At 39.0% G+C, this 15,568-nt stretch overlaps 1 protein-coding gene across 2 annotated transcripts in view; it reads left to right on the forward strand.

The window, feature by feature from the left end:
* LOC136988727 (zinc finger protein 391-like) overlaps window positions 1-15,568 on the forward strand; it is a 45,996-nt gene that overhangs the window by 14,290 nt on the left and 16,138 nt on the right. For both annotated transcript variants that reach the window (XM_067286684.1, XM_067286685.1), the window contains one exon: window positions 4,166-4,360. In XM_067286684.1, the coding sequence (XP_067142785.1) occupies window positions 4,166-4,360 (195 nt within the window). The remainder of the gene's footprint in view (window positions 1-4,165; window positions 4,361-15,568) is intronic.

Genomic DNA, 15,568 nt, shown 5'->3' on the forward strand with positions numbered 1-15,568 from the left:
GTTTACTGTTTAAAAGTATATAATACAGTGTAGTATGTTCAAAAATGACTAGGTTTTTACAGTTATAAATGAACGTTGAGATTCACATTTCAATTGTTTATTTCAGCACAAATACAGGGTGTCCACAAAGTCTGTATGCAATTTGAAAAATTTATAACTTTATTAATATTTGTGATAGAGAAATTATGTAGAATGTATTGGAAATAAGAAAATCTATATATATTTTTTTAATTGTATTTTATTAAGTTTCCAAATGTCCACCATCATTAGTAATGCAAAGTTGTGTTTCTTGGGTTTTATGTTCTTGTGTTTTTAATGGATGTGAGAAGTTGGGGTATTGATGTTCTGTGTGTGTGTGTGTGTGTGCACACTGAGTGACATGTGGTGATTTTTCATTTTGAATGATTTGAATTGTTGCCTCTTCTAACAATGTTAATTTAGATACATTTCTCACACACACCGGGATGTATATTAGATAAATACAACACTTACTTGAGCCCGTGATCGGTGTGAAAATAACCAAATCAAATCAACAAATATTTTCCGGACATCTTCCGTGTCCTTCCTCAGGTTAAAACTGCTGGATTCTTTTTTATATAACGCTGTTCCGAACTTTTAAAAAACAAATTTGAACGATGATAGTTCGATTGCATAATGTCCATCACACAAGTGCTGTATCCGTCGTGTTCTGTGCTGTTCTGAATCGTCTTTCTCCCGCGTGTTTAGATATTCTTGCGTTGCATTCTTTTTTAAGGTCACATGACTTCATGTGTCATCGGACCTTAATCAAATCATCAGGCATCCTCTTGTAATAAAGCTTGCCAAGCAAGCGAAAGAGCTATCTCCTCCGTGAATTAATGCATGTCGTTTTAGTTTGCGCTTTATGAATCTCTATCGCTTCTAGCCATTTGAGGTGGTCTATCCGGGTGTTTTGGTTATTAACGTGGCTCCCACGAAGTCCACATTAATGCCCGGTTCAGAAGCGTACACCGCGAGTGACGTGGTAGCTCTGTTGTATCGTATATCTGCCTTGTGCTCTTTAACTCTGATTTCCATCGAGCGTTTCGTTGATCCCATGTAGATCAGATCCCTATTAAATCTCTCGTTTCTCATTGGGATTCGGTAGACGCCCGGCATTCTACTCTGGTCAGATGGGTCCTTTCCATTACGTAACAAACTGTATATAGTTGGGCCTCTGCTTTAAGCAATGGTGACCTTACGTCTTTTGGCGATGGATGCGTATATGGATTTCAAGGTTGGGTTGTATGTGAGGAATATTCTCTCCACCTCCGTACCTTCGTTGTTACCCTGTGTCATTGTAGGTGTGTTTGGGTTCATTCTTTCTTTCTTAACTACTTTGGGAATATATTACTATTTTTTACTTTTTCTGCCATTATGGGCAATGACATTTTTGTGACACCGAGCTGTCACATGTAATTTCATTAATTGATATTTTAAATATTTAAATTGCAACACCCATAATGTCTTTTTCTTGTTGCGCATTGAAAGCTTCATATTATTACATGATATTACATGACAAAGTCTTAAAAGTGTTAGTACGCAACATCATAAATTTGAGTGCACAGTCTAATGCCAACAAAATTTTTTTTGAAATACAGTATTTTAATTCCTTCCAAGCCCATCACAATTAACCTTTACACCTTAAATTTGAGGGCAGGTGTTAATAAACCAGCCTAAAAATGAAAACTAAGTGCAAAAAATAATAGTGTCATTTTAAATTATGTTTATCTATCATTTTTCAATTTTTATTTTAATAATTTTGATAGTGTAACAAAATTACCAATTAAATTTTTTTCAAGTTTGTTAATAATTTATAAAATTTGGAAAGTTTATTAAAGGGGACAATTTAAAAAATTTATAGCTTTTTAACAGATTACAGGATTCATTGATGAATAATAAATAAAAACAGTGTTTTACTTTCTCAGCTTGTTATGTATATAACACAGGAAAATATTGGAATCATGTCAAACTTGATTCTCTGAGTTTTGAGACCTTCTGAATCCAAAAAAGGAAACAAAAAAAATCTGTGTGTGTTTGCATCTATTTCATTTAATACCTTAGGATGGGATAATGATTAAGAAACAAAATTTAGCACAGTAGCTATTAAATTTTGGTGGTTATAGATTGAGGAGTGGGAAGATAGATAGTGTCATAACTTGAGTGGAGTTGGACTTCATGAAGATATTACTCATTAATAGTATTTATAATTTTATATAAAATTTGTTAATGGTAATTTGATTTTCATTCGGCATATTTTGCTACCTAGTGTGAATCAAAACCAAGAAGAATTGTTCAATAATGTATGATACTTGTTGGTTGTAACAATAGATTTATGTTTATATTGTAGTGCCGTACACTGTAATAATGTACAGTATCTATGAGAATAAACAAATGTTTAAGCAATAATGTATTGTGTATTGTTCTCTGCAGCCTCATGAATGAGAAATGTTGGCTAGTTTCTAAAATTTTACTACAATGTTTTTAGTAAAATTAACTAAAATGCTACAGAAAATTTTTTCCAGCTTAAATCTTGCATCCTTGCACAATAATTTATTATTCAGAATTTATTGAATGATAACACTTGTAATTATTTAATTTTTTAAAATTCCTCTTTTCTAAAATTCTTACATTCTAAATTAATTTATAAATTAAAGGAATTTCTGTATTAAATAGTCAGTTTTTTATTTTTCCTAAATTAGAACTGGATTTATAACTGACTATATTTAAAGAAACATGATAGTCTTGTTTACCAATATCTAATATATCTTAATTATTCTCTCTACTCCAATTTTTCCTTCTAAATTAGTGTAATAATGTAAAATACTAAGAATAGGTTTGGCAAGTAGAGCCCAATTCTCATTGGTTTTTTTGTAATACAGTGAGCTAGAAAAAGACTTTATTTTTACGTTCCCGGTTGTTATACATAGGGAAAGTATGGAGATCCAGCAAAAATGACTTCCCCCTTAGGACACCTTGAAATGTTGAGAAATGCAAAAAAATTTGGGGGTAATTTTTGTATGTATGGATGTTAGAGTGTGTGGTATATGATTCTGTTCACCTTGTTTGAAGCTTAATAACTACTGTGCTTTCTGTCAAAAACTTATGAAATTTTGCTGGGAGATTCATTTATTAGGGGATTGATTCTATTAAATTTTCATGGTTAAAGATCGAGGGAGTCATGTATCTCTAGTAGGGTTGGACTTAATGATGATTTTACTCGTTATTAGCATATACAATTTTTTCTAATGGATGGGCATATTATGAACTGAAAAAAATAAAATTCTGAAAGTTATTAAGAAATGAAAAGTAATAGATGAATTTGAAACTTTGTAAAATGATGTTTGTGGTAGATTGTTTTTAAATTTAAAACAGGATAGGCAATATGTATTGTACATCATAAGTATTAACTCAAAGTGAGGAAAAACTTACTTCTTTTTTCATGCCAAGTAAATTTTACTTGTTGGCATTTACAATTTTTTTAAAACTAATTTCTACTCTGAAAATGAAGTCTTTTGCCTTTTTATAAAAATGAATAATAACATAATTATTTTTTAATAAAATCTCAACAGATTAACCATACGCAATTTTAATTTTAGCTAATAATTTGGTATATTTTACATTTAAATACTTTTTAAACAGAGAAATTTATTATAATTCAACAAAATTACTTTTTTTAAACTTTAACTGTTTAAATTTTATACTGTAATATAATTGTAAACTATTCAACTTCCTTCCATTTCCCTTACTTTTTATTTGGGTGCCAGGAAAGTCAAGTAACTTTTGTCAGTTCTTTTTAATTGATATTATCAGATACTCTTACTTGAATATGAGAAAATGAGTGAGAACTAAAGATGGGGAATATTTATTTTGAGGAAATCTCAATGGCAAACAAATATACAAAAGGATTTTTCGTGTTCTTTAAACATGATCATGGTAAATTCAGACAAAAAAAGGCTGTTTGATGAGTTCATAATTGCAAGTTAAAATCAGTAATTGGTGTATTCCTAAATCATTTAATGCTAGTTTACTCTGAAAACCATGTATTAAATCATTATTTTAAATAAATAAATTAAAATAAAATTTAAATAATATCATGAATATTACTTTAATCACTATATAATATAAAAATATTTTTATTGAATAGATTCCATCAACTGAACTAAATATAAAATCCATTCCTCTACCAGCAAAATTATATTTGAAAAAATTAGAGCAGTCTGAAACAGAATATAGAATATGGTCTAATGCAGAAATTCCCAAGAATACAATCTTTGGACCATATAAATGTAATGTTGTTTATAATCCAGATAGAGTGCAATCTAATGGATTTTGTTTACAGGTAAATTATTAATTATATTATTTATTTTAATTTATTGATAAGTTAATAAAAAGTATTGTTGAATTGAATCTATTATCTTTTATTATTTAATAAATTATTGGTATGTGGAGGTGAAAATCTTTAATCTTAATTAGACTTTTCCTATTTTATGTAAAATAATAAATAAATACAAATACTAGAACTGCTTGATAGGTCATTATGACTAGTTTTATTTTACTATGTGCTGTAGTTTTAACATGCTGTTTCTATAAATGTGTTATACTTTTTTATATTTATACATTTTTGTCATTTATATGTAATTTTGCATTGGTCCCAAAACATTTCTGTACCTTTCAGTGTTAAAGGTTATTGGCTAATGTGAATGTATGAATCTCAACATAGAGGAAATTTATATTTTGTAGTATTTTGTAACAGCATAGTATAGTATGCCATCAGTTATAAGGACATTTCAGTCTTGAATAGGCAAAAGTTACTTTGGAATTTATTACTGTTCATCATCATGTACAGTACATGAATTGTCTGACCACTGACAGCTGTGGGACTACTGTCTGACCAGCCCTTTCCTTTTCTCAACCTTTTTATGAAAAATGTGTGTGTTTGTACATTATTTTTTAATAATTTTTTTTATATTTGAAAAATTTTGAAAATGATAGTGGAAATATTTTCAAGAATTTTTAATGATTGTATTTACTTTATATTATAACTTAACTAGCAGACCCGGCCACGCGTTGCTGTGGCTCAAAATGTATCTATTATAAATGTATAACGCCTCCCCCGTGGGGGGAATTTCAAAAAAATCCCTTCTTGGTGTACATTCTCTTGACGTACCCTATTAAAACGCAATCAAACACGCATCTAAAATAGTATAATAAAAGTCGAGTTCTTCACAGTAAGCCTTAATCCTGTCCCTCTCCCCCACAGGGAAATATCGAAAAATCCATTTTTATGTATATTCTGTTGACGTAACCTATTAAAACGCAATTAAAAACGCAAAAAACCGCATCTAAAATAGTATAATAGAAGCCAAGTTTTTCACAGTAAGCCTTAATCCTGTCCCTCTCCCCGCAAGGGATTATCGAAAAATCCCTTTTTAGTGTATATTCTGTTGACGTCACCTATTAAAACGCAATTAAAAACGCAAAAAACCGCATCTAAAATAGTATAATAGAAGCCAAGTTTTTCACAGTAAGCCTTAATCCTGTCCCTTTCCCTGCTGGGGAATATCGAAAAATCCCTTTTTAGTGTATATTTTGTTGACGTAACCTATTAAAACGCAAAAAACCGCATGCAAAATAGTATAAATAGAAGCAGAGTTCTTCACAGTAAGCCTTAATCCTGTCCCTTTCCCCGCTGGGGAATATCGAAAAATCCCTATTTAGTGTATATTCTGTTGACGTAACCTATTAAAACGCAATTAAAAACGCAAAAAACCGCATGCAAAATAGTATAAATAGAAGCAGAGTTCTTCACAGTAAGCCTTAATCCTGTCCCTTTCCCCGCTGGGGAATATCGAAAAATCTTTTTTTAGTGTATATTCTGTTGACGTAACCTATTAAAACGCAATTAAAAACGCAAAAAACCGCATGCAAAATAGTATAAATAGAAGCAGAGTTCTTCACAGTAAGCCTTAATCCTGTCCCTTTCCCGCTGGGGAATATTGAAAAATCCCTTTTTAGTGTATATTCTGTTGACGTAACCTATTAAACGCAATTAAAAACGCAAAAAACCGCATGTAAAATAGTATAATAGAAGCCGAGTTCTTCACGGTAAGCCTTAATCCTGTCCATCTCCCCCAGTAGGGGGAATTTAGACGTGTATATTATATACAAACACTTGCGTATTCGAATGCAACGTTGTGTCAAAATTCGAAAGGAATCGGTAGGAACAAACAAACGTTATATTTTATTTATATAGATAGATAGAAAATGATCTGCTTTAGTCCATTCTAACAGAAAAGCATAATGCCTCACAGGAAAGCCAACTTAGGTCGTCAGAAGTTAGCGCCATCTGTTGGACATGAAAGCCTTAATCCATATATAAATATATTTTTGAAAGGGGGGGAAATAGTGGTCTTCACATATGCCACAAACCTTCGCGGGAGTGTATTAAACAACTTCCCAAAGTTTCATGGCAATCGGATAAATAGTGTGGTAATGCATGAAGGACAGACACACAACAACAGACATACATTCGTTTTTATATATATAGATAATAATAATAATAATAACTCTCCCGTGGTCACCACCTGGTCATGATGGGAGAGCCCAGTAATTTTACTGATCCATAGGGCAATGCAGGCTGGAGCACAAGCTCCTGGTAGGGACACCCATGCCAGTAAGGTCTATGGGGAGAAATGAAGCTAAGAGTGACCACACCCACATTCTGTGGTGATATTTATTATGGTAATAACTAGATCAAAGTGTGATACCAGCTCGAATGTCGCCCGGGTTAACAAGGTCCGCGTTCGTGGGTTAGGCAGAGGCTCACGTTCAAAAAATAGGTCACAGTCTCCCTTGGTTACCGGTGGTGAAAGCAGCACTGGCCCAAGCATGACTACTGCAATGCCCTCAACAGATGTGAGGAACCAACCCAGCCTTGGTGTTTCTGTGGCAATGCATCCACAGACCACAAAGGCTGGAAAACCACGCCAACGGATGAAATGGACAGTAGAAATGAACGAGTTTATCATCCGTACTTACTACACCATCACAAAACTTGAAACAAACATGACAGCATACAGACAACAACTACACCATAGATTCACACAACAGTATCCTCACCTCACTGTCACCGAACAAAGGGTTGTTGATCAAAAAAGAACAATTATACACAACAACCTTATTCCACAAACAACACTTGAACTTATCAAACAACAGGTTGCTGATCAAATACATCAACAGACAGAAACATCTAACATTAATGAAGATCACGTAACCTGTCAGGATAATCCAGTAACAAGCATTGATAATAACACACATACAACAATTACCACTAATGATACTACAGACACTTCCTCGTCCATCACTGATAACATAGACATGGATTTAGTTAATATGCTCTCACTTATATTTCAGGAAGCACTCACTAAATATACAGTGTAAGGCCGCCGACAGGTGGGGATAAGTGAATCCCTGGGTCAGGATGAACCTAAGGGACGTTTGCATGTGGGAGTGACGGAGGAGGCAAATGATGACAAGTGTTTTACATAAGAAAACCCGTTTATTGGAGAACATATATGCTTACATCCACAATAGACAGTCCACTTCTCTACAGTCCTTCGGAGTGGCGAAGATTTCCCTTCCGTCGAAGCCCCGGGGCGGACGAAGATGAGATCGCTGGACCGATGCTCGCAGAGGTGCGGAGGCGTCGTACGTCGTTGGCGGCGACACAACACAACACAGGTCACAGCTCTTTGCGGGATGCGGAGGAGACTCTCTCGACCTTCGGGATCCCGGGTTTTTATAGTTCTTCGCCCGCTATTCCGATTTCCGATTGGCTCTTCATCCCCTTTCCCGTTTTCCAATTGGTCTTTCCCTTGTTTCTAGGCGAAACGTGGGACGACCCGGGTCATGGGAAAGGTCCGACTCGGAGTGTCCATCTGGCGTCTTTTTGACCATTGTGTTCGGAGACTGTTGACAAATTTACATGACTCGGACTCATAATTTAGCCCGTTAATTGCGGTTTCTGTCATCTAGGAACTTTTACGATTCAAGCGCGATGGTTTTCTATCTATTAAACTGCCCCCCCCTTTCGAAGTTGTTTTCTTAGATCGACTATTTATGAGCACTCGAGTCAAAATTTCACCTATTTATGAGTCTTTACGTCATAATTCCATTTATTTATGGCCTTTCGTGTCAGAGTTCTTTGACATAGATAGATCGTTTTTAACACGTGTTTTGGCACGTGTTCCGGCACGTGTCCCGGCACGTGTTCTGACACTCGTTGGTTACATCTTGCGCCGCGATGTCTAGGTCAAGAGTTTTTTTTTCTTCTTTTTTTTCCTTTTTATGTAATCTGTTGTTGTAATTTAAATGGAAGAATTTCGCGATTTACGGACCTCGTCTGCAACCTCACAGAGCTCCTTGCCTTTTTAAAATGTTGCTCGGAATAGCAACATTTTAGCTGGCAGCTCGGGAAGCTGTCAGTCCATGCCTCCGTCTTACCGGAAGTGGCAACTGCATTACTTTACCCTTAACAAAACAACGTCTAATGTGTACAATTATTATTGACCGACAATTGACAAGACATGTGAGAGGACAAATTTGGTTGACAGACATTCCTCCCGCAACCTGGACAGCATACCTGCTCCCTTCCACATTCCTTCCAGGTAATGTTGGAAGTTTACATTTGCAGGGGCGAGACGCAACATTTTCTCTTCTTACACTCCCGCATAAATATGGACGAAACAATTCACAAAATTTTTATGCCCAACTTTACTTAATACAAAATTTTTCGCGACCATGCACGTTTGCGAGTAAAGTGATGAGTTTATTAGAAAAGGAACGATTAGAGTAAATACATGTTTATTTGAGTACATATATTATGTATATATAAATAATAATATAATTATAAATATAAATATAAATATTACGTACATTATCATAGCATATAAATATGGAGGTTATTAGGCGATATATATAAATATCGCGAGTATACAAAATAAGACTATGGGACAATATCCGAAGGTTTTTCCTTCCTTTTGGGAAAATTTTGAAATTTTTTTTTTTGGCTTATATTTTTTTTCTCTTGAGCTTCAGGGGCTGGTCCTTTCTATAGTCGGCGGTTCCCACCTCGCGCTCGTCCGCACGCGTTCTGTTCCCTGTACAAGGTTTGGCAGCGCTGCATGACCTCCAGGATTTCTTGTCCCCGGCCCATTCCCAGTCGGGGTCGAGGTGCACTGCTCTCTGTTCCGACCGGCGGAGATGGTCGAAGTCTGTTAGCGTTGTGGGCGATCACCTCTGGGGGATCTGAGTTGCCGCTTGGATCACAGTTCGGCCTGGCCGTCGTCGATCGCATCCCTGACCTCCTCTGGTTTTGAATTTGGATCGCTCGTATTTCGGCGAGCTCGTTGACTTCATCCACCTCCGCTCGTAATTCAGTGGAGACCTCTGCCTTCTGAGGGAGAACGATTATTTCGGGATATCGGGGTGTTGTCGCCCCTCGAACCCGTCTGATGGCGTGTCGCAGAGCACGTTCGTCCACCTTGTGCTTTGGGTCCTCTCGGCGGAAGCTTGGGAAAAATATTCCCTCGAGATCGGCGTCATCCAGATCCCAGAGTTCAGTGGATTCCGCCATCGGTTTGTCTGGCAAGACATAAAGAAAGGTGAAATTTAGTAAGCAAAAGTTCACACACTACTTCAAGAATTTATGGTTTATGTGAGTGACCCAATTTCGCCGCGTTAACTCTGACAGATATACCCGCATTCACAATATTCCTAGAAGAGTTTTGACCGATTTGAGCCATTACTATTCTCCGTCCTGCTCTGTCCCTTCCGCTGGGCTCCAGTTTCTCCCAGGCTGAATAGTCACCGTGATCGATAGAGTCGAATTTTCGAGCATTCTTTCTAGCATTCGGGAGTGCAAGATTAGGCAATCGCCTGACCCGGTGATTTTTTTGACATCACTCGTTATACTTCTCGGGATCGATTCCCACACCACGAGTCTGCCCTTTCCTCTAATCTCGATTTTCCCTTTAAAATTTTTCGCGTCTTGTCGAGTTCCGACGTTTCTGACAACTACATAAAGGAGGTAGGCATTTTGTATGTTCTCGGTTTTTATAATTTGGATAAGAAAGTCTCGTTGGTAACAGTGTAGCCGTGTGAGCCAAGTTAACGGCTGAATTGAATCTAGTCCAACAATCAGCATTCGCGCAGACTCATGATTTAGGTGGAGTGAGAGAGAATGACCTTCCATTAAATGAGGGACTACCTGTTGGTGGCTCCCTTCCCATGGACAGAAATCGTCCATAGTAGGACATGAACATGTTTTGAAAGAGCATCCTCTTTCGTGAGCCTCTCGCTCTCTTAGGATATGGGATTCAGTACACCCGTTGTCCCTATACTTACAGGGTAGAGCCACGATTTCGGCCAATTTCTCCAAGGCAAGATTTCGATGGTTACCCATTTCCCCACGGCAAGTCGGACACCATTGTACTAGCTCCTTGCATCTAGAACAAATCATATGACCCGCCGGACACTGATACATCGGAGGCGACATGTGTTCGTAACACACAGGACACTCGAATAGGGCGACCAGTGCGGGATCCAAAAGGGGACGTTGAGCGGGTCCTCGCATGGTGTTCGCCGTTTCAGTAGGAGTAGTAGCCGTTGATTCTTCCATGGTGGTTTCTAAATAAAGGAAAAGAAAGATAGTTGAGTCTTAGTTCTTCTCTGGTGAAACTGTACACAAAATTATCGCTAAGGAGGTACGGGTCCTTCCTCGCGATTTTACAAACGCCTCATTTGAGTAGGAATTGTTTCGACTCCAACGGGAAAAGCGACGGACTCTTCCCGTTTGGGTCTCATTAACATCGACCGCCCATTTTTTAACTCATCTAGAGTCCTCGAAGGTGGACTCGTCTCCACGGCCACTGGCATCAACTCGATCATTTCTCGGGGAGCGGATTCCGCTCTGTTTTCTTGACGGAGAGGGGGATATGTGATTACCGGTCTTCGTCTCCTTACACAGTTGGATAGTTTGCGACAGCTCCAAACGATCGCGAGAATAGCTACAATGCTTACAACAGGGACTATGAGTGACAGATTCCATGTGGAGAATGGAGAAGTCCATACGTTAGAAGGTTTCAAAGCGTTGGTGTCAGTCTTTATCGATCTTATTTCCTGACTTATGTCCCGAAGTAGTCGTCCAGAAAATTCTAATGACCAACCGCGTTCACTAGTTATGCTTGCGGTAACGTTTTCCTGGATGTATTCTCGTAGAATCCCAACCTCCGTAACATTGAGGACATCCGTTATTGCGGGTATTACATAATGGTTTCGAAGGGTAACCTTGAATGTGGTCCGTGCTTGAAAGTGAGACGTAAGACGTATACCGGGTACGTGGCCGACGCAAGCCATTGGCAATTTAAAAATTCCTGTGTTGTTTAACTTGATCATTTTGACCTGTGGTTGCATCGAGCTGCTTATTTGGTTGCATTCGATAACTAGATTTAAAGGCGAGGGGGTGGAGTATATCCAAGTCCCTTCCTCGTCGATACGACGAAACATTGGTTTGGGGTAAACGGTAACCTTTCTCTTACACAATTTATTGACAGTTGGCTCGTCCGCCATAAACAAGGCGTATTCACATGCTTGATACGGGAGCTTCCAAACTGCAACTTCCGGTGCGCAAGTCGTCGTTAATCCGGTTCTACACTTCTGTAAGTCGTGCGCCTCCAATAACATATAAAGCTGTCGGTCTCTTGATAGGGCTATATACGGAAAATCGACTTGGTAATAGGCGAATGTTCTAGAGACAGGGAAATATGCAGGAAATTTCACTACTTCATACAAATCAAAATATCCTTCTGGAGTGACTAACGGAAATTTTGCGAAAATCCTTAATGTAGATGGAAGTGCTACGGCTGTAGTGGTGATCCACTGGTAATATTTGAAGACGTTATCCTCGTTCAACGTTTCTATCAACGAGATTCCTCCGGGTAGGTGTTTGTTTACCTCCTCTAGCGTCTCTAACAAGTGTGACCTTGACAGAAAGTAAGAGCTGAGTCGATGGTTTTCCAACATTTCGATAGCTTGTCGTAGATTCGAGACACCGATTCGGAATTCCATTACCGCGTTCTCGGCGTATCGAAGCGCCGTACTGACGACAAACGAGTAGCTGAACATCTGGAGTTCTCGATCTAAATAGTCCTGTCGTCGAATCATCATGTCGATATACTTCCGGTTGTCCTTAACCGCTTGAAGGGTTTGATTTATGACGGTTGTCTGAGCTTCTAAGATATGTAGGATCTTCTGCTGATCTTCGGATAAACCGTCTATCCGATTATTTATGGCTTCTACTTCTTCTGATGTGGCCGTTCCAAAAAGAAATTTTAAAATTTTACCTCCAACGTTGATTAATCCTCGTTTCGCTCGGGGAGAACCATTTATTGTCACTGTGGACTTTAACTCTTTATATTCAGCCTCGAAGTCGGCGAGAGAATGATTTAGGTTCGTTAGTTCCACGTCGGCTAATGTCCATAGGGGTCTCATGGGATCATCCCTTTTCTGCACTCCCTTTTTGACAACGGGAGTTAGAGCGGCTAAATGACGGTGCAAATCGCGAAGATAATCGTCGTATTCATCGAATGATATTTCTAAGGCGATAGTCCATTGACTCGTTGTCATAAGAAAATTTCCTTGATGTAGAAATATGATTCCCTTGGTCAATGCGGGTACGATGGTTGATACTTCATAGGCAAGGCAGCTTATCAGCATGGACAAACAGATTGTTACGAAATTTCCCATCGTTATCTACCAAAAAGGGAGCTCACATTACTACTATTTACGGACTCGCGACAATTTATAGGCGCGCATGTATTTTACAATCGACCTCTCTCCACTTGGATATGATAACCTCTCTTTGGCGGAAAAGAGAGACTACCATTTACAATTAACAAACAATCCGATCGGAGTAGGAGGCGGCAGCCGCGGGTGGCCCTCATTCTGCCCAGGAGTTTCGGTGACATCCGCGTCCCGCACTATCACCCCGTTTGTCTGCGTTTTTCCCGAGGATTTGGGAAGAACCCAGGGATAATCGCTCACAGGTCCTTGACTTCGAAGAGCATATCTGTGTGAGGGTTGTGGAGTAGTCACGGGTCGGTCGATCTCTGTTCCTCTCGCGGCGTCCGTTGCGCCTAACGGACTCTGCTGAAGTGACTCTAAGACGATTTCATCCCAGGGGTCAACGGGCTCCACTTGTGGTTGTTCTGCGGTTAGGGGAATTGCATCTGAGTCTGTTACGTCCGTATTCTTTCCTCCTGCATCGGACGGTGCGAATTCCATCCTAGCGATTGCAGGCTTCATTCGATTGGCGTGTGTGTGTAATCGTTTCCCGGAATGAACGTGCTGGACTATAAAATCTACAGGACTTGTTTCAGCAATTATTCTATAGGGACCGTGCCATCGCGGGGCTAATTTTCGTTTTAATCCTACTGGGATAGCTACTTCATTGACGAAGACTCTATCACCTATGGCAAATTTGTACGGCTTATGCTTACGCTGATGATAGGAGTTCCTATCGTTCGCGGCTTTTTCCGCGTGTTCTTGGGCTATTTTATGAGCTAAAGCTAGTCTCGCTCTTAGTTCGCTCGCATAATTTTCGCTTACGTCATGTTGGGGTCTATTGGGCTCGGTAACGATGTCAAAGGGGTAAGTCGGATCGCGTCCATACAAAAGGAAGAAGGGGGTTTCATTCGTACTCGAATGCGTAGTAGTATTGTATGCGAAAAGAGCATAGGGGATCATTTCATCCCAATTGCGCTGATCCGCGTCGACGTAATGAGTCAGGATATCTATTAGGGTTTTATTAAGGCGCTCGACCATTCCATTACATTGGGGATGGTACGCTGTCGTAAGGAGCCTTTCCACGTGCAACAATTCGCAGACTTCCTTCATTACCTTGGACACAAAGTTGGATCCTCTATCGGTAAGTAACTGTTTTGGGACCGAATGCTTTAGAATAATTTGTGTTACGAACGCCTTTGCCACGGTTTTAGCGGTAACGTCGGGCAAAGGGATCGCTTCTGCCCATCTAGAAAAGTGGTCGACAAAAACCAATAGGTATTTGTTTCCGTTATAAGTAGTAGGGAGTGGACCCTGAATGTCTAATGCAGTACGCTCAAAAAGTCTCGATATTTTAGGAAACGTCTGCAAAGGTGCTTGATGACCATGCAGGGGCCTTCTCCTCATCGCGCATTCCTGACAACTGTCACGGTAATGCGTGATATGTTTGTTCATTTCGGGCCAGTAAAACTGTTTTTGTAATTTCTTCCGCATCTTTTTAGCACCTAAATGTCCTGAACTAGGAATGTCGTGAAATAATTTTAAAATGTATTCTATCATTATTTGGGGAATTACTAATCTATCCCAAGTCTCATTCCTTTCCGGGATCGTTTTCCTATGATAAAGGGTTTGATCTGCATCCAAATAAAAATTTGCAGCATCTAGGTTTGTTTCCTGTGAGGATGGGTTTCCCGTTAATTGTTGCCTGACCTGTTTACAAAAGGGATCCTTCCTCTGTTGTTCTTTTATTTGCATTTTACTGTATATGGGTTGCATTTCGCAGATCTTTGCTACGGGCATTCGGCTTAACGCGTCTGCATTTGTATGGGCTTTTCCTGGTTTGTGAATTATCTCAAATTGGTATTCTTGTAGTGCTAAATTCCAACGACTAAGTCTCGAACTTTCGTCCTTAACGTTGATGAGCCATCTAAGAGGTCTATGATCTGTAATAATTGTAAATTTCCTTCCATAAAGATAAGGTCTGAAATGTTTAATTGACCAAATCACGGCCAAGCATTCCTTTTCTGTGGTACTGTAATTTCTTTCCGAGGCCTTTAACAGTCTGCTAGCATATGCCACTGGGAGTTCTCCCCGTTCATCTTCCTGTGATAACACAGCGCCTATCGCGGTGTTTGAGGCATCTGTTGCTAACACAAAAGGACGGCTAAAATCTGGGGATCTTAACAGGGGTGCAGTTATCAAAATTTCCTTTAATTTTTCGAACGCGGATTTGTGTTCCTCGGCCCAGCGGAACTTTACATCGTTCTTAAGTAAGTCCGAAAGGGGCTTTGAAATTTTTGCATATTGCGAAATGTGACGTCTATAGTACCCTGTCAGTCCCAGGAATGCTCTAACATCTCGCTCGTTCCGAGGTTGGGGGAAATTTCTAACGCACTCGATCTTAGACGGGTCGGGTCGGATACCATCTTCTGACACTTCGTGCCCTAAAAACTTTATTCGCTGCCTCAGCAGCTGGCATTTTCGGGGCTTCAACTTCAGACCTGCCTTCGCCAGGCGCCGAAGGACAATTTCCATCCGTTCTAAGTGAGTTTCGAAGTCTGGACTAAATATCAAAATGTCGTCCATGTAGACGAGGCAAATTTTGTTCTTCAGACCGCTTAATATTAAATCCGCACATCTTTGGAATGTCGCTGGGGCACAGGTAACGCCCATTGGCATCCGATTGTATTGGTAGTGCCCCGAGGGA

The sequence above is a fragment of the Centruroides vittatus genome, unplaced genomic scaffold (assembly GCF_030686945.1).
Source record: "Centruroides vittatus isolate TY-2023 unplaced genomic scaffold, ASM3068694v2 scaffold_386, whole genome shotgun sequence".
NCBI classification, from domain to species: domain Eukaryota; kingdom Metazoa; phylum Arthropoda; class Arachnida; order Scorpiones; family Buthidae; genus Centruroides; species Centruroides vittatus.